General features: G+C 33.6%; 1 protein-coding gene across 1 annotated transcript; it reads right to left on the reverse strand.

The window, feature by feature from the left end:
• Positions 1-515: 515 nt before the first annotated feature.
• Positions 516-20,378, reverse strand: LOC135135187 (ADP-ribosylation factor-like protein 4A). Its single transcript, XM_064064190.1, has 2 exons — positions 20,174-20,378; positions 516-2,610 (listed from the first exon to the last, which is right to left on the reverse strand). The coding sequence occupies exon 2, from the start codon at positions 2,473-2,475 to the stop codon at positions 1,861-1,863; it is 615 nt and encodes a 204-aa protein (XP_063920260.1). The 5' UTR covers positions 2,476-2,610; positions 20,174-20,378; the 3' UTR covers positions 516-1,860.
• Between the last annotated feature and the right edge of the window lie 104 nt (positions 20,379-20,482).

The following is a 20,482-nucleotide window of genomic DNA, read 5'->3' on the forward strand; positions in this document are numbered from 1 at the left end:
AGCAGATCACTACTGCAAATTCACGTTCATCTGTCACAATTGGTGAATATTCACGCCGCAACATTATCATGTTTCCTTCAATACGATAATCTTGACACTGTCAATAATAACAATAATCGCCACTTGTTGATATTTATAATACATAAAAACTTAAAAAGGTTCGAATAATCTAAAGAATAAACTCTCATCGAGCCCTTGCTATATAAATTGCGAAACTTACGAAATCACAGAATATGCTTTCAAAGTTTTTTTTCCCTTATAAATGAATTTATATTGTCTCTCATGAGCCGCCACTGGTTCCCATGCATTAATAAAGCTTTCTTGAATCCCATACCACTGAACGTCGTGATATAATATCCTGGGTAGAATGCATGGAGCAGATGGTTGGTTCTTGTAAAGCAGCAGGTAGTCAATTATTAAAACTTGTATTCTGACCGTGTTTTGTGCCTGACTAGCTCCAACGAAAACGCTTCTGCGTAAATAAAAATACGCGGGTGTGTGGAATTGAAACCCCGTTTTTTATAAAACAAATATGGTTTAATAATAATGTTTAGAAATTATATTACATTTAGGTACATATTTACAGATTTACGTTATATAAACATGGCGAGCAACAGGAATAATAATTCTAATTATATAATTCTAGGAATAATTTAACATTAATAGGATAGTAACAACAAAATAATTTGGGAATAAAGGACCGATAATACATTCATCGCAAAATTTAGGGTAAAGGCCGATATCGAACAGTTGGTGGTTTATATTGGTCGTTCGACTATTATTACTTCAAATTGAGAAATGTATAATATTTCACAGCAGTAATTGGATGGCTTTTGATGATGTCTCCAAATCGTTAATGATATATGTACCTAATAGTGGAAAACGTTTCAGTCATCGATATTATAATGAACGCCAAAATCGACCCCATTCTCAATTTAATGTAATAATGGAAATATACATGATGATGACGATAACTAAAAACTACTTATAAATAAATGAGCACCTTTGGTTCTGGTAATAATAAACTACTCTCTTGAATCGAATTGTCACAAGCTCTCGCGATGTATGAATGATGCTTAATGATAAGAAGATCTATCAATTTGCTAGATAATACACTGACGCAGCACTCAAGCTTCTCTCTCTGTGTTAATTTATTCTAATAGGCTTCTTATTGTCTGCTAATGAATGAGTGGAGAAGATGGGTGTCAATTCTATTCAAGAAAATAGTTATTTATGATCTAGAATTGCACATTTCGACGTAATAAAGCGTATGGGAACCATCTGGGTATTTTTTCACACTGCTTTCTCATTATACAATGATATAATACTCATCGTTTCACTTTCAAGCGTGCAAACTATAATTAAGGTAAAACCTTAACAAACTGCAATAGGTTTCTTGCACAGGAGAATACATGTAATAATTATGTTGATGCAAACACCTCAAAATGGAGAAATTGTTTCTTTTGTGCTTTTGTTGCTATGATCTATGCCATCGAAAGAAAACAGCTTACAAAAATTACCTATATCATTTCTTGTATTTACAGTTTAGAATTTATGTCGTCTTCATAACAAGGGAGATCAAAAAAACTATGCATTTTCGTTTAAATCGATATAAAACACTCACTATTCCCATATAGAGGCAAGCTTCTGGCTTGTACAACAGTGTTTTCAATAAGAATATCACAGAGGGGTTTTCCATAAAATAACAGAATGGACGTGTCGAAAGTCTCACTAATCTAATTTTGATACTGTATCGCTATTATTATAGAAAACACTGCACCGAAAGTTGGATTCACATAAAATCCTCAAAATTAAAAAAACTGTCTATTGACTACACAAAGCACTCACAGCGTGACATTTTTATCTCGTTTTTTTCTTGGACATTTTGGCGAGTTTTCTTCGTTTTAAAATCATCTCGTACAAAACTTCCAGTCCTTCTTGTAGGCCTTCTCCTGTGATTGCGCAGGCCGGTTGAACGTGCCACAAATGCCCCCCTCCGCTTCCCAGTTCGGTAAGTCCCAGGAGCTTCTCCAGCTCGCGCGGTTCCCGCGCCCCCGGAAGGTCCTGCTTGTTGGCCAACACCAATATGGGCACTCCGGAGTTTTCCGGCGCTTTGGCCGTCCTTATGAGCTCCATTTTCGCCTCTTCCATGCGCTCGACGTCTACGCTGTCCAAAACGAACACTATGCCGTCCGTGCACCTCGTGTACGACTTCCACAAAGGCCGTAGTTTCTCCTGGCCGCCCACGTCCCACACCAGGAAGTTGATACCTTTGGCTTTCCCGATCATTCCTTTCACTTTCTCGCAGTTGAAGCCTATCGTCGGAACTGTGTTCAGGTACTGGTCGAATTTTAAGCGGTAAAGGGCGGTCGTTTTCCCCGCCGAATCTAAACCTAGCATCACCACGTGGAGGGTGCCCTGACCTGATGGCAACGCATCAAGGAGCGATGTGTTCTTGCCCATGTTGGCACCCATTGGAAATTAGAGAGTCAGTCTTGGAGTTACATGGTGTCGTTGCGTTTATTCCTTCTTCTGCCACACCCCGACACTTCCAGAGGCGATTGTTGCGTCAATTCCATCCTGGAGCGTTGAGGGACATCGAGGGAGGATCTGAAAGCATAAAAAAATTCGTGAAATTTCATGCCGGCTTTTATTATTACGGCCTAAATCATACTCTAACGTGCGCATTATACTTTTTAATGATTTGCGGCGACATTTCCGCCCACTCAAGAATTGTTATACACGAATTTATAGTCCAGTCCTCTGGCTTTAATAGAGTATTTCGTTTTTAAGCTCCGCTGAAGTCGCCTATAACGTGCGTACTAAAATGATTATTTTCTCTTGTTGCACAAATGTTGCAAGGTTTACGATGCGTGATAAATTTTCTGTGACAGAAATGGAAAAAATACCTACATTTACATATTAATCCACTCAATCCGGCGTTAAAAAATTGCCAACCGTGCATTTTCAGTACGGAGAGAATTTTTAAGTTTAGTTGGGTAGTCAGTTGTGAATCTAAAACTAAGTTTTGTGGACTGAAGGTGATGTCATTAATTTTTTCATTTAACTCAGTAACCATGAGTCTCACAAAAATTTTTATTAACAGTTTTTCGTCATAACAAAAATTTGAGACGACTCTTCAACTATCAATCATAAAAAAATAATTCTTAGCTTAAAGATACATAAAAAATAATTGCACCTTTATTTTCAGGATGGCGCCCGAATGAGAACACTCCCCGGTCCGAAATCCGGAATTCAAAACACACGTTTTTGACAAACCATTTTGGGACACAGATAATGAATAAAGTCCTTGCACTAACAATAAACCCTTCTATCTCCTATCTAACGGTATCGTTTCTGACCCTTCGATCGTTCTCGATAGTCATAGTCGTCAAACAAAGGGCCACAAACTGTTCTTCGCTGAAGTCTTGCTATAATGGAAATGTAACGCTGATTGAGTAGAGTACTTTTCTCGTTCTTTGAATTACCTCCACGATCAATTCTTGCAAAATCATTAGTTTATCTCAATACAGGATAAATCCGCTAATAATAAAACATTATTAATTATTTAATAAAACGTTTTTTTTAATCGTAGTGGATAGAAGTTGTAATATTTCTTGTTAAATCATTGATATGTTAAAAATTATACAGTTCTTACCGGCATAAATTAAGGATTAGTGTTTAGTCTTGTGTCAGCGCATGGAACTTGCATTCTCAGTTATGCAAATGCGATTATGTCATCACGTATAATGTACCGTTTATGTAACGAATGTGATTTGATAAGAATAATTACTACGATGTGGTGTGGTGTTTAGTTTCAGTCCACTACTGATAGGTATACAGTTAGATGGGTTCGTCATGGCAATTGACCGACACAGGATGAGTTTTACTGTAATCTTACTGCAGTAGAATCGATTCTTGTAAATGATTTCGTCTGAACGGTCGGCAAGTTTCGAAATTATTATTATTATCATTTATTATGAAGGGTGATTCATGGATTTAGCAGAATGAAAAAGAAAGAATGCATTTAAAGCATGCACATTCGTTGAAATCATTACTGGGACGTTAAGACCTGACTAACTTTTTTTAAAAAATTAAATAAGTCCTCTGGAAATCTATGAAATTTATTTTTAAAATAATGATGTTGGCATTCGAGCTATTTGACGGTTATTTGACTCTATACGTCAAACTGAACAAAGAACGTTTTAAACATAAATTTCATGGCCTACTAGAGGACTTTTTTTCGAAAAGTTGTATGTGGCAGAATAACACACCGTGCATACTGGATCTGGAACAGTTTGAACATGCATCATGTATTGTTTTCAGTGTTTTTGTAGGTTCGCCCAAAATTTAATGGTAGGTACAACATTTTAGTCCTTCATAAGTTTTCTACTCACAGCCATTGCGTGATACCGTTGCCTCTAATCATGTGACGACTTGTAACTATTTAGTATTCTTTAAAACGAAAACTGGTAACTTTTCATCGCAAATGATAAACTGTTAACTGTTACTTCCATATAATTACAATAACCAACTGCAAACTTTTTTGGGTTGGAGTCATGACCTCTTATCTAAAATCAGCGTGAAATATCTGTAGTAGAACATCAGTGAAATGTGTTAATGTGTTGGACTAAACAATAGATTTGCGATAGTTTCTCAAAGTATTATTGATGGATTATCTCTGAAGGAAATTTTGTAGGTTGACTCTTCAAGCGGAGAAATTTTTAGTATTGGGGTATTAACAAATCAGAAATTATCAATTGCGAGATGATTGATTGCTTATTTTACTTTAAGAATGATTAGCTGAGTAGAATTTTTGTGTACTTTACTTACTCCGAAATTAGTGTGGATAAGGAAATATTCATTCATTTAGGGGGTGATTTTGGAACAAAACGGCATGGAAAGATTTCAACAAGAAATCGAAATCACTATGAAATATATTCCGTTCTAAACTGAAATTTATTTACAACCAAAACTGTGGAGATAGCAGACAGGAACGAGACTTCCGGAAATTACCGCAAATCAAAGATTTCCCAACAACCACTAAGTGACTAGACCGTAGACCGTACATCAAAAACACTCAAATCTGCTTGGTTTAATTTTTATATGATGTTTATTTCATTTTGTAGCATAAAAGAAATAACGAGGTTGTAAATCATCAGAGCTGAATTATTATGTGCTTACTAGTTATCGATTAACCGATAAAAACAAGTGGCTAATTATTCCGTTTGGTATGTTAGTCATACCGTCAGGTCAAAAATAAAACGAATTTAAGCACGTCATGGAGACCGTCGTTAAATTGGCATCACTGGCTAATGACATTAATGACCTGACTCCGTAGTCCCGTGCAGCTAAAACGACTATACTCCTTCGGAGCGTGAATCAACTGCTCCACAAACAAAGCGCTCGTTGGGTACCTGAGCTGAAAGTGTGGCTACCTTTAGACGTTTTGGTTGCACACCATCAAATGTCACTAATCAGTGGTGCCAACTTAAAAGATGATAGTAGAAAAATTATTAATTGAAGACAAGAATTTTTGTTTGAGAATGTATATGACACAGATAAATATGAAATTCAGAAAATGTTGCCAATACACTCGCGCACGATTTAGGCTTAGAACGATAAGATCGAAATTGTGGAAATCTCTTTAAAAGGAATAATAATTGAGCAATAATAGATAATAGATATTCCATATACAAGACCAACCTTATCAACTACGCTGCATTCACAACGACCTACAGAATAGCCACCGAATAGTAATATCTAATATTTATGTATTTATGTAAAAAGAAAAATAGGAGTATTATACATTTAACATGAAAGAATTTATTTTGAGTTGTTAGAATTGAAACTGTTAAAACCATTACGTTTCGGAATCGCAGTTAATACAAAAGTATATAATTTTTGCATTAAATATAACAGGTGGATATTTGGCATTTTGTACCACGCCTTTTTCATTAATGTTCATCAGTCTAGCAGCTATAAATAGTGACATTTGTTACCAATTTGCACCTTGTAAATTTATTGTAAACGTGGATAAATTATGATTAGGTAGTAAAACTCTATGATTTATTAGCAGAAATTATGGAATAGCTGTATAATTTGTATTTTACTGCAGTATGTTTCATAGAAAAGCAACGACCCGTTAATGAAAATTGACTACGCCATAAAATTGATCTACAAAAGTACCTTTCTAGTATTAATTTAACGTATCAGGCAAAATGTATCTATTATCAAAGTTTCTGGTGTTATAATTTAACCAGATAGAAAAATTGTGTTCCTACTCTAGCTGAAAATAGAATAGATTCACTTTCATACAACGCGACCTTCTGAAATCATCCTTGCAAATAATTCACCCCATGTTAGTTTAATTTTTTTTTAGTTATATTATTTCTAGATCTAGTCGATATTATGAATATAAAACTGTCAAGCTGACATATTCACATTAAAATGCAAATTAATTTTTCCCAGCGCTGGGCTTTGTGTACCCCTCGGAGACGTCAGCTGCGGTCACAGATTCTCGTCCAGAGATTTTTGCGGTTGGCTTAAAATACCGAACAAAAACTGCGGTAGACAATTTAATAGCGATCAGCCAACCCACTGGAAAATTTGTTGCGTCTTCAAATATGGGAATTCTGGGCTCAATCATTTCTCAGAATTTACCTGTACTTGGATTCTTGCGCGTTTATACGTGGTCAGCTAAAACAAAAGGTATACAATTCTACCCGGTCATTGTCTGTAATTACCAGCTAATTGTGTTAGTTAAAACGTGGAGAACAATGTTATGTCCCCCAATGTCATGTATGTGGTAACGTTGTCGGAAGCGGCGCAAATGGTCTTCTGTTCTTAATCTATTATTGATAGAGCCATAGACTGGCCGTTATTGTCCCCTCCTTTTATCGGTATTTATCCAAGGCGCTACCATAAATATTGAACGCAACATCCACCAACTGATAGCGAGTGGGCCGGAAAGTCAACCACTTAACATTATCAAGAAGTGGGTCGATCGTTATTTTGACTACTACTGTTGGTGTGTAGGAAATGCAGAAAAACGTAAGTGATGATAATTTTATTTATATATGAAAACTAATCAATGAAAGGATACATACCAAGGTGAAAACAAGATTACATGATAGTGTGAGTTGGTCGATACAGGTGTCTGGTGTACTTAAAATGGCTCGTGCTCTTGGTAACTGTTTCTATAAATAAAATACAAGAAAGTACAGCAACCTGTATCTTGCATTAACCGCTCACGCTTAGCTGTATTTTCTATGAGCTGATCGCAATGAGAGATTAGTTATAGTTGGGCGAGCGAACAACGAATCTTGGTGACGTGTTTCTTAATTGCTTGATTTAAGAAACTAGACATTATTACCGCATTAACAATGCTGCTCAAAACGTCATCATGTTTATGTAATTCACGTAATGCGCTCTTGAGCGTTCAAGGTGCCTTCTTTCACCACTTAATTTGTATTGTCTTTATTTCTGTCCCATTTTACACACATAATTTGTTACTTAACTAAACTTCACGAAAAATAGACTGTCCCCCGGATTTAAGTTTCAAATCAGGATAAAATCACGTGACTATTAAAGATCAACACGGGCAAGACCGATTTAGAGAGCACACAACAAACGCAACTGCATGGAGACCAGAGCATCACATATCAGAAGCCTGAAGAAGCCCACTTTGTTGATTAGTCCAGTAATAACTCGTAGAAAAGATCTTAAAATAGGTGTAGTAATGTCGCGAAGTACTTGGTGTAATAATTTTCTCGAAGTTATGCTTTATGGGTGGTATTACATTTTACTGTACATCTACATTTTGCAGTCTAAATGAGAGTTCCTTGACAACATTTTCGAGGGAAGAAAACTGTTTCAATGGTCGGTTCGTCCACCAGATTTAACCCTCTTGATTTTTTTGTGAGGGTGCTACAATAACAGATCAAACAATTTGGACGACCCCAACAACCGAATTCGAATACAAATGGGCAGTATCAATCACCTCAGATACCATTGAACCGGCAATATAATATAAAGTGTACACACGTGCTGGTATGTACCAAATGGTTGATGGATGGCAGTTTGAACATTTACGGTAGTTTTGTTGTTGTTTTACTGTAGAATTTCGGTTTAAATTGTATTCATAAATTGATTTTTTGTTTTTCCAAAAAATCTGTTAGCTGAGGTTACGTATCTGTTAGCCCCTATTTAATTTTTATTATTATTTCTATAAAACAAATGCATGTTACTGAAGTCACAAGCAATGAGATCATCAATTTTCTGGAGAGAATAACAAATAAACCGCAGTCCGTGTTTACGATCCCTGAATCAGTATTGGTTTAATTTCCAAGGACCCTGTCATGTAATTTGTAGCACAAAGTACGGAGTATGAAAGTCCAAATTTAGTTTTTTAGATCAACTAGTGCTTGTGGACTTCAGATTTGAAGTAGATTAAACCACTCTTAAAAGAGCATGCTAGAATTAATTTTTTAATAAATTGTAATATCAACTTGGGCAGAATCCGGACCGGATTTATGCTTTGTGTGGGATTCTGTGGAGTGTAAATCCGGCCCTGAATACAAACTAAGTTATTAGTGTTTATTCAGTATATACGGATTTGCAAATTATTATTATTTTTCGGGTAATTCAGTTACGGTTAAAATTTGAATATCTGACCGCTCATCAAATTACCGCTTGGAAGAATGGAAAAATAATTGAAATGATGAACTCGTGTCGCTTTTTATGGTGTTTTGTAGGATTTTACCAGATTTAATGTCATTACCCGTATGTATTTATTAACAAAAAAAAAATGGCCAAAGTTATTTAGACACAATCAAACAAACCCGGTTTTTTAGACAAATCATAAAGTTTGTACCCGCAATAAATGCAATTAAAATAGAAATGGGTTAACTAGAATTACACAAGCATGCCATGCCTACGTTTCAAGTGAGTTTTTTTGAGAACATTTTGTTATGACGTTATGGACTTTTTACAAAGGACAAAGTTATTAATTTGGATAAGTTGAGTATAACACTAATAACAACAGTAGGTACTGCGTTCCCAGAATTTCACAAAAATAAGGTAACCCGCATTTCTGCTTTAATTAATCAGTATAGTATACATGTATAGAAGGAAGTTATTCTGCTACTTTTACCATCTACATGATATTCTTAAAACAAATCTAAAATTTCAGAACTATCTGTCCAGCGTTTCGGAGATTACTTGTCTAATAAAATCTCCAACAGATGACAAAGAGACGGAAACGGAAAGTAAAAAGTTGGAATTATAGTATCCATCCATAGGTGCCAGTTTACAATATAATTGGATCAAACCCGTGTTTATTGCATTATCTGACGTGTAAATAATCAAATTTCCTTTATTGATGTGACGGTACTATCATTAATTACTTCCCTCGTTACGTGCAGCCTGCAATGCCCATTAATTACAGGGTACAGATTATCCACTAGGAAGGTGAATCCGTCATTGATTTTCCACTGACTTACTTCTGAAATTTACGAACGTCAGTTACGAATATCAGCATCCGGTGGGTCTCCAGTTAGCATGAACGTTCATTGGAAAAAAAATGTTTCATTGGTACCAAAGGTTTAAAATTAAAATATATTTTATTTTAACAACTTTTAGCGTAATCTTCGTCGGAGACTCTTGAGTTTTTGCTAATTCTTTCTTGCTAATCTTAGAAAAACAAGTAGTATTTTCTATTTACTAGTTATGCGAACCCAAATCTTTCCAAATCCTGTTCACTTTACTCAATCTTTGTTCGGGATACTTTGTGCATTCACAAATATTGATATTTTTATAACATACATTTGCGACAGCACATGGTTGCGGTGGACTGTACAAAATTGAAATCGGATTGCCTGAAATCGAGTAGTATCGCCTTAAAGGTGAACATTGTTAACAAGTACCAGAAATTTACCATTAATTTTTACGAATTACTATCAGCAAGGCCGCGTAATGTAAATGAACATTAGCAACCTCTCATTAGTTCGTTAATTACGCCTACACTATATGTGGAATATAATGAGTTTAAACATTAAAGTCCGTGTTTCATTCAAAATTGTATCAAGCACAAACCTGACGAAGGCGACAAGGAAAAGAATACGGAAAATAATTAAAATACAACAATTTGGAGCATAAAATGAAATGCTCGTTGTATCACCACCCTAAATCAGATTTAGATCATTTGAATAGAATGAATTCTATATTTACTTCTATTATAAGCACGACGAGAAAGCTTCTATGTATATTGACTAACGTCATCACCATCCGAGTGGATTCCACTGTAACAGGTGAATTAAATATTTAATTCGAATTAAAATCTAACGTTCGGTTAACCGGTGGCTCTGACATTTGATTGGTTGAATTTTATCACGTGATCGGGTAATTGCGTGTTGATTTAATTCACCTGTTGTAAACCGAAACCACGAATCAATAAAATTATTATATAATTCGATAACAAAACTATGTTGGAATTAAATGAAACATTTTGATAAATCCGTTTCAGGAGAGCGTAGAAGTCCGATAAATGCAAGACAACACCGTCGGATGAAGTGTCGTTGAGTGAACGTTAATGAGCAAAAGCTAAAACAATTTAATTTTTTGAACTCTTAGTTTTCATGGTTGCCGAAAAATGTGATTATATATTCCCAAATTTATTTATTTCTCATTCGCAATTAAGTTACTTAAGCTTGGTTGCACTTGAGATTTTGCACAATTGTTATACTCTATTTTTTTAGGATGTTAGAATGCATTACCTTTCAAATTTTTTAAGTATCGTTTGTTTTCTAATTTCTACTTGAGTAATACACGCTCTGAGATTATTACGCGAAATAATGACTTGACGTGACGGAAAATTATGTCAAAAAACGAAATTAGAAGAAATGTGTACTAAAATTTATATTTGCACACCCATGTAGCGTGTTCACATACTTATTTACATGTGCGGATTAATATTGACATGTAAGGGACATTTACAGAGTGATAACGATTAAATGCGCTCTAATTCTTGCTGCGATATATCACGGAAATCTCTGTAGATATGGTTTTCTAGTTTAAAAATGTTTGTTTTCATTCTCTATTTTGATCATGATCGCATATTAAAAAATAAAACAAAATTATCTGCAACGCGAGCTACATCTCCACTGGAAATAGAACGAACCTTTATTACACTTTCACCCATTTTTTGTTTGCATATTGCAAATAATAACGAAATGTAAATCATTGTAGACGTTTCTCACTTCGGGCGAAGAAATAAAACAAACAAAAAAATTCTCACGGTCAACTTTCCAACTGACTCAATTATCGATAATATTATTTATTCATACAAACAGATGATTCGATTAGATTGCCAACCATTGGACGGAAAGTTTTGTTTGCGAAAGAAACGAAAAACAATAATTTGAAAAGATACATTTTAAATTCATGAAACATCAGGCGGAAACGTGGTTTATATTTAATTTCTACATCAGCCAACACGAAATTCCAGTAAAATTCATAAGCCTGCCAAAATTGTGAATCCGAATCGTTCTGGTTTAGGAGCTTTGTTGCTTGAAAACAACGAGGAAAATTTTCACAGTTCATGCCTTTGCAACTCCAAATGAAAATGTATTTCGTCGAATAGGATCTCTCGTTTGTGTGGAGTGGTGGCAGTTGTTGATGGCACCACACATGTTGATGGCACCACACATTACGTTCATGTATAGTGTACATAATAGATGTAGTTCTATGATTATTTATTAACATACTTTAAAAATTACTCAAATTAGATTCTAAATTAACGGGATTATTATTAATATTTTTACATAGAACGTGTTCGTATTATACTATCACAGTATCCTTTAAAAAATACAATCACAATAACACCGCTTAAAGAGGTAGGTCATGGTCTACTAACATTGCAAAAATTACCTATCAAAATTACCTTCCACAAAAAAATCATGGTCATTCTATAGGAAATAATGATTAAGATAAAAAAAGTAACTTTTTATAGAAGTGAGTCAAAATTAGTCCTTGAACACAACATTTGTAAGAACATGATACACGTACAATTAAATTGTTGCCCGTACACACAAACATGTACAAATTATAATAACAATGTAATTAATACAGAAAGCCACATTTAATTATGTAAATGTTTTTTGGTGTGCAAAAAATGATCACGCTACATTTCTCTCGCAATTCAGTTAATTAATTATCGTGATATTGGTAGTGTTAAAAGTAAAATTAATTATACAGTAATAAAATTATAACATTTCTTTGTTACATAAATAAGTATATGGACTTACAACTATTTAAACGCAAAAATTACAATTTTAACTGTTGTGTATTTCATAGTACATATTATATTTTTGTAAAAACAATAATCCTTAAAAAAAAAACACGAAGGCGACAATTCGAATGACAGTTATCCTGGTGAAAAATGACGTTTCTAAAGAGACTTATTTTGTATATACAAAATTTAATAAGCAAATCTAAAAAATATGAATGCATTTTGGGTAAAATTTATTCGGCAAAATTTTGAGATGACGTCATTAATTTTTTGGGGGGAATAAACATACAAATTTTGATGAACAATTTACCGTACTTACAATAAGTTTAAAACGTCTGCAAGATTTCAAAGTATTCAGTTTTGCTATTCTTGATTTATGCAATAAAATAAATTGACTGATTCATTAATTTTTTTTGTGACCTGTATAAGCAAATATAAAAAATGAGGTTCTTAATTTTTTTATTTCGTCAATAAAACAACAAAAACAATCTTCTTGAATTAAGAAGAAACGTCTCAAAGTTTTTGTTCATAGACTTCAGACAAGCATGCGACAGACTCCATAAAGAAGGCATCTGTGAAGAAATGGAAAATTTAGGAATACTCAGTGAGTAGATTGATGACAATGACACTCGTGAACATAGAGAGCAAAGTAATCGTGAATGGACAAAATCGCAAACATTTAAAACCAGCAGGGGAATGAGATAGGGCCACATCTTATCAACCATACTATACGACATTGTAAGAGAAAATGTAATAAGACAGAGTTAACTTCATAGACAAGGGACATTAATAATTAACCCGAAGCACCAACATATAGTTCGCAGGCCACCCTGTTTTTCTAAAAAAAACAAAGAAAGAACTAAGGATATGACCAGAATGTAAAAAAGGCTGCAAAAAAAAATGGGACTGGAAAAGTCTCGTTATAGTGATGAGGTCTAGTGAAGGGACAGGGGAAGAAAAACTAGTAGTAAATAACTGTTCACCAGGGAAGACTTGTTGATTTGTAAAAACAAGATAATGTTACCTTTGTAGGAGTGAATATAAATAGCAAAAATGAAAAAAGCAGTGTAATCAAATAGAGAATAAAGGCAACACCAAAATCTGAAGAGACTAATCAGAATTGTCATAAGACCCTCTATGGAAGTAAATTCTGGATTTTTAATAACCAGCCCGAAGAACAAAAATTACAGATACGAGAAAGGCAAATGTTCCGAAGAGTATATAGGGGAATAAAAGAAGGAGAAGTATGTTTGAAAAGGACCAACAGAGAAGTATACAAACTATACAATAGCCCCAAGGTTAGAGATCAAATTAAATCACAAAGAATTAGATGGTTAGGATATGTTGAAAGACTACCAGAAACAAGAGCCGCTAAGAAAATGGCAAGGGTCTGGGAGGAAAAAGAGGACTGCAAGCAAGGAAGAATGAAGAACAATTGTCAATAAGCCTTAGACTTATAAGGCCTGTGGAAATGCAACATGTAATAAATAAAATTAATTGATTCACACTTACATGACAAAATTACATTATTAATGGGCAATCAACGTTGCCTCTCGAAATACATTTTCCGACATTTACTAAGTACAATTTTGTAATGATGCGATTAACTTTATAGAAAGGTTATTAATTAATTATAATCATTACCCTGTAAATAAATTAATATTGATATATTAACAAAATCACAAAAAAAGTCATACATTCCACATGTTTAGCTCAGTGTGAATATTAGGTAAACAAAATAAGTTATAAACTTTTTTAAATAAACAAAAACGAGACTAAAATATGGTTCGTTAATTCTACGTATGAAGAAAAATGTGGAAAAGTTCTGTTGAAAATTCGTGAAATGGAAGAATAATTTATTTCAAATAAATTACATTTTAAAAAATAGACAATGACGTACACAATTACTTATTTAATATTTAATTTTAACAAAATGTGTAGATGATGTAATAATGTTCATGCTAGTCGAAATAAATCTCAAACAATTACAGATTACTGTGGGAATATTCGTTTATTTTTAATTTACGGAATTCTAAATGATCTTTTTTTTCCTAGAGTGTTAAAACCTAACTACAAGCACTAAATTTTTATAAAACATCGAAACACTTTTTTAGAAGTTATTTTCACGAATAAAGTTTTGAAATTAATTTGCGTAAATATTTATACAACCAGAAGTACCAACATAGGAGCAAGCTTTTCACCGCATAGTTGTTAGTAACGTTCCTGAAACTCATATAAACACACTTAAAAAACTTTCATAGACCAAAACGTAACTACTTCATGGTTAAATTTATAAGGATCCATTAAAAGTTGTTTTACATAATTGTATTAGTTGCTCGAATAAAAGAGCTTTCTGATGTAGTAACTGTTGCGTTTGTGTAATAATTTGTATTCACAATGCGCTTTGATCTTAGTGTTATTGTGCTTTAAATTATTTTAGAGTATTTCATGTCAAACGCACTTGAACTTTACTGTTAAAATATACCAATATATGTAGCTCGAAAAACTAAATTGTTTCAATAACGCTGTAATATTTCTCTTTAATCTCTCGAATAGAAAATGTGTGTCATTTTTAATTCCGGCAGTTGTGAGTAAACTAGGCGTTAACCGAGTTAAAAAACAATTCGAGAATGCCAAACACTGAACACAAAACAAATTTCATTCTTGTATGTCAAACTACTACATTAATTATAGAAACTATTAATGTATCATTTTAGCCTTTTTATAGTGTTTTTATCAGTTCAATGACCCATACCCAAGTGCATACATAATTTCCATTTGCATCAACTTTAATGTACCTATTACGTGCAACACATATTCTCGTAAACGATGCCTCAGGCTGCAGATAGTCTTATGAAATTTAATGGCATTATTTAGCTTAGATGGTCCGATCTACAACCAACAAGTTTTCATTCTTAGAAAATAAACGTTCGCGAAATATTGACACGGATATACAATGACTACCTACCATTTCCTGACTGATAAGTGATAATAATGAAAGAGAAAGAGCAACAGTCTTGGTTCCCCTTGAAATTTTCTTGTCCTGTTTAACAGGTGTATCATCAAAGTTATTGACGTTCAGGTAGAAAATAACAGAATAGTATTTATTACCTGGACAAAAGCTAAGTATACTTTGAAGGTAAGGCAAGGTAAGCCAACGAAAATTCCTCGAAATCACCACGCCTAGCGAAGTAAAATAGTCATTAGTATTCAGCCGTACTATGAAGAAGGCGATTTAAATATACAATTATTTAAAACATCAATGACATTGTAAACTCAGCAGTATCAATAGCGCGTATTGTTTCAACTTGTAAGTTCTTTATCCTCATTCCTGGAGTCGAAATGGGTATGTTTGTCTATTAATCAAAGTGACACACAAACACAAATCATCTACGCAACAAAGGGAATTTTTTCCATTAGGTAATCAAGTGAAATTACAAGTACACCTTGTCGGTGTACATTTAGAATTAAAGTTTGGTTCATATTTTGACATATGAAGCAGTCTATAATTTCGAAGTGTTGTAATAGGATTCAAGACTGAATATATAATGGACACAACAGACAATAAATAATAATTACGTAAGTAATTGTGTAAAAACATAATTCTTTATTATGGTATACATGAACATTTTGACGTCCCAATTATTCATAAAAACGGTGCTCGTGCAATATACTTTACATAATTTACTTGTGGGATCCAATATCTTGTCCCACATATTGTGAGAATTTACATGATGGGATTGTTGAAGCCGCGATTAAATTCATCGTTACAACACCATCTTCTTCTATTCAAGAACTGGTTGGAATGCGTAAGCGAATGTTGTTCATCTCTTGCCGGAAGGTGTTTTCTTGGCCTTATAAACTATTTAATCATCTTGTTTCTTGGATTTACGAACTAACCGAAACGCCAAAATTCAAGAACCGTTTCGCCACGAACTCAACAAAAAGCCATGGCATGCGGTTATCTCAAGGTAGACAGATGATTCACTCTGATAACTCTTTATCAAACCCAGCTGATTGACTAGATCAAGGTCAAATAGCCGAAAACATTTTATTTTATTACAACACGCCGTACTTCCGTATTTCGGCCATCATCAATCAACTTTCGCAAAATTTCGGCGCTGCACTTTAAAGGAAGTGCCAATGTGCCTTCCAGCAACCGTTTAGAAAGTCATATTGTCAATAATTACAAGTCCACATCTAGTTCATTCACGAACTTCCACCCATTTGTTTGCAGTCTGAAAATGTCAGTTCTCAAGAAGCATTTGCTTGATTTCTACCAACTTTCTTGGGATACTCGTAATAAAACAAGTGGTCCTAATTGATCTCTTGGCGATTACAAAAGTGGAGCAAACGGACAATTTACAAGCAGAAAAGTGGATGCCGGTTTCTCGATGATAATCCATTTCACTTCACTCCAAACGACAATTTTTTGTCCGACAGCCTAGGGTTGCAGTTTTTCCTTCCATCTGAAGAGGGAGGGTTCGTTAAATCCACAAGAGTCGTTGGCTCGTGAACAATTAAAATGCTTTGCACGCGCTCTCGCTTAGTTGCGTCGTGTTACATCATGTTTAACATTTTAATTGAAGTTGCAGTGGGCACTTATCACGAACAGATGGGGGGGTTAACTGAGTATTTGCTGAAATTTCCCCCAAAAACTTTATTTCTTGCTCAACTTCTCTGAATGGAGAAATGTCATGGAGAATGAAGTCACTACAGTTTCGAGCATGCTTAGGGATCTCCGGTTCTTCTCTTCGCAGACTTGATGAGTCAAAAGAGAAATCGGTGCAATTAGTCAGCCTTGAATATTTATTCTCTGACTTCGTTATTATAATTTTTGTAGTTTTTTACTACGTATTACTTTAGAAAAAAATATATATACATATTTATGAAACAAATTTTACATAGCATTATCGTTGCACATTTTATAATATGACTTTACCCATGCCTAGCGTTATTTTATAATGATTACAAAAATACAACCAACTATACATTATATTCAGTTATCAGTCGCTTTGCGAGCACAACACGAATGTTCTGGCATATTTTATGAATTTCGATAATTTGTTACTGAAATTACTTAGCATAAAAAATGATGATAAATCTCTTAATTACTTATCGGTCATTAATTATAAGATTTCAAACTGACGTGGTACGAATTAACGAGCAACTTTCTTTTTGTAAATAATAAATGCCAAGAATTCTTTTCACCCCAGCTGATGCCAAAATCAATGTTGACGGTCAAACAAGACTCATCTATTATTAATTGTACAAGCGATGAACCTGACTAAATTAAATAAAGATGAATTAATTTTTATGATATTTGTAGAAATTTTGCGCCTTTCAAGAGGTGTTGGATCGTCACATTTTTGGACTCCAATCAAAAGGTTTACACAATTTCAAAAATAGTAGAAACACGTAAAAGTTGCTGAAGGATTTTTTTAAAAGTAAAGAATTTTGTAAACTTTTATAATAAAAAATTGTTACTTAATAATAACGTTGTTACAAATTATCTGTATTAACAACCTAATTGGGGTCTGGCAGGTAACAACATGAACATTATAATGAATTTAAATACTGTTTTTTGGTTTTAAATGTCAAAATTTGCATAAATTAGTTAATAGTAATATTTATTTGCGAATATGAGAGGGATGAGAATAAACACCGGAGGTTAGCGTAAACGCTGAAAATTTAAATCACGGAAAAATAAAAGTAAACAACAAATCAGGAATACCCGAACACACCTTTGGAAATTTAAAATCTCGAAATTTTATCGACTGTTAAGTCAATATATTTATCGGTTTGAAAGTGCAGTATAAGAAAAATGCGCAGTTTACCTAACAAATTACATACAAAAAGCTAAACAAGGACGACTGATAAAACAATCTGATTTAAAACAATGACAACAATCTTTGCAATTAATAGAGAAGTGATCAATTATCTATAATTTTATACCATGTTTCCTAGAATTACGTAATCGTACTGAGTAAAACTGTTAAAGAGAGAAGTTAGACTGCTTCATCAAGGTAAAGCACAAGTCATTTTATGTTCACGAATCGATGTTAGAATTTACTTGCGTACTCTTCAACAGCATAATAGAAGCTCACAGATTGAATAAATCAGGACTCTTCAGCTGAAATTAAATCGGTGAAATTTTTAAGAAATACACCTACATAATGAAAGCTCTTCTCAAATTTTAACAAGACTTCATTGTAACTATTGCTTTAAGCTTTCAAGGGAGATTTGAAGCAATACAAAATTAATATGATTTTACAATAAATCCGGCGTTAAAAATTGGTGCTGATATGTATAGTACTTCTCATACTTAAAAGCGCCCCAGAAATAATATTTAGGTATTAAACACTATATCTCGAATTGAATAGGTAAGAAAATTTTATACAAACACGATAAAATCCCTTTATCTCTAGTCCAAAAATATGGTTTGAATCCCATTTATCTCCCGATATGTCACACAATATGGTAGTTTAAGAAAAATTTGAAATTTTGTAAAAACGCTATCTCGGTTTAGCTTATCTTAAAATGTCGTAGGTACTTACAACTGCAAATTGGTAGCTTTTAAATTTTCGAGCCTAATGAAACGTTTTGAAAATCTCTATACTTCTAGGAGTATGATTGATGTTTAGTAAAAGTAACGAAAAATGGCTTACACGTCGACTTGTTGAAAAAGCTTTGATTTCTCCTATAATATCGACGTAATTTCTTTACCTCTTGCAGCACCTGTCGCTTTTTCTTGTCGTTGTACAACACTCGGAGAAAACAAGGCAAAAAGACAAAAAAAAACAATACGACTGCCGTAATTATCACTTCGATTATAATTATTATTTAACATAGTATTTCAACAATAAACGTCAATATTCAAAGAAAACCAAAACTGATGAAAAATGACCCCGTAATCCATTGCAATTTTAGCTTTCGTTGTGGCAATTATTACCAAATTAATTGAATGCATTGCTAAACCAGCCTTCACCTTCACCTAACTGTTAATTAAACAAATGCGAAATTTATGTGGACGTACCGTCAACAGTTGAGAAGTAAGATGTTATCAGAAAAGTGGCACGTTATGTAAATTATTTTTTAATAAACATATAATAATGTTTTGCAGTGCAATCATTTACAACTAATTATTCAAATATTATTCTGAAAATCTTAAATGCAAGGTTAATGGGTTATAACCGCAAGCTATAAACAGAACTTCCATGTAATCGGAAAGTAACAGGCGCAAATGTTTTTAAAAACCAGAAACCAAAGGAGATTAAATCTATTATTTACTTTGGACAGTTTGAGGACTAAAGGTAAACTAAACGGATCAAATTACAGTGCAAGTATTGATCTTAACATTTGAAGGGGTGAATACAAACACAAATTTATTGATCATTTTTGCACGAAGATACTCATTTTAAACTTAGGTGTGTTTTAAAAACAATGTTAATTGTTCTACGTAAACCTCAAAAGTTTTCTAGTAAATAAAAAGATACGGCAGTAATTAAAACAAACATAGCGGTACCTTGTGTAAGCTTACAAATCTTATTATTTACATAACTGCAACAATGGATAATTAAGCCACCATGCCTTCGTCCAGCGTACCAGAATAATCACAGATTAAAAAAGTCCACGCAATTTAAACAATTTTTTTAAGGCGTATATGTCGTTTATTGTGTCGATGACTTATTTGATTCGTCTTTTTATTTATGGAATTGTGTGTTCATAAAAATATCGATAATCTTGTTGCTTGTACAATTTCCTTAAAGAATATCTGCATTGCAGGACACAAGCATTTCTGCTTGATCAATTTATACAAAAATTTCTATTACTGTCAGTTGTATACCTTATCAGAAAAATAAAATAAAAATACGACATACTGACCTTTGAATGTATTACTCCTGATAAGAATATAATTTATTTGGTACCACTTTAGTTTAAATAAATGACCGCCACTTTATGTTTACTGTTTTTAAGAGGTCACATTAAAGGTCAGTTCATTATTTAAATAACGCACGCACCTCTTACTATACTACACACACCAACCATCCTTACTCGACTGACTGATCTGTAACTGATTAGACTCGGCTGGCTCACCGCTGTTGGTTCGGTGGTTTCGAACCATTTCTCCATCAGGTTTAAATTTAGTTCTTTATCATACATGTGGTGGCGCCACTACGCAGTCTAAATTTG

This window comes from Zophobas morio, unplaced genomic scaffold, assembly GCF_036711695.1.
Source record: "Zophobas morio isolate AGI-343-1 ecotype UQ-CSIRO unplaced genomic scaffold, CSIRO_AGI_Zmor_V1 ptg000024l, whole genome shotgun sequence".
NCBI classification, from domain to species: domain Eukaryota; kingdom Metazoa; phylum Arthropoda; class Insecta; order Coleoptera; family Tenebrionidae; genus Zophobas; species Zophobas morio.

Coding starts and splice junctions, on each gene's coding strand:
- LOC135135187 (XM_064064190.1), bottom strand. CDS start 2,475: ATGGGTGCCAACATGGGCAAGAACACATCGCTCCTTGATGCGTTGCCA.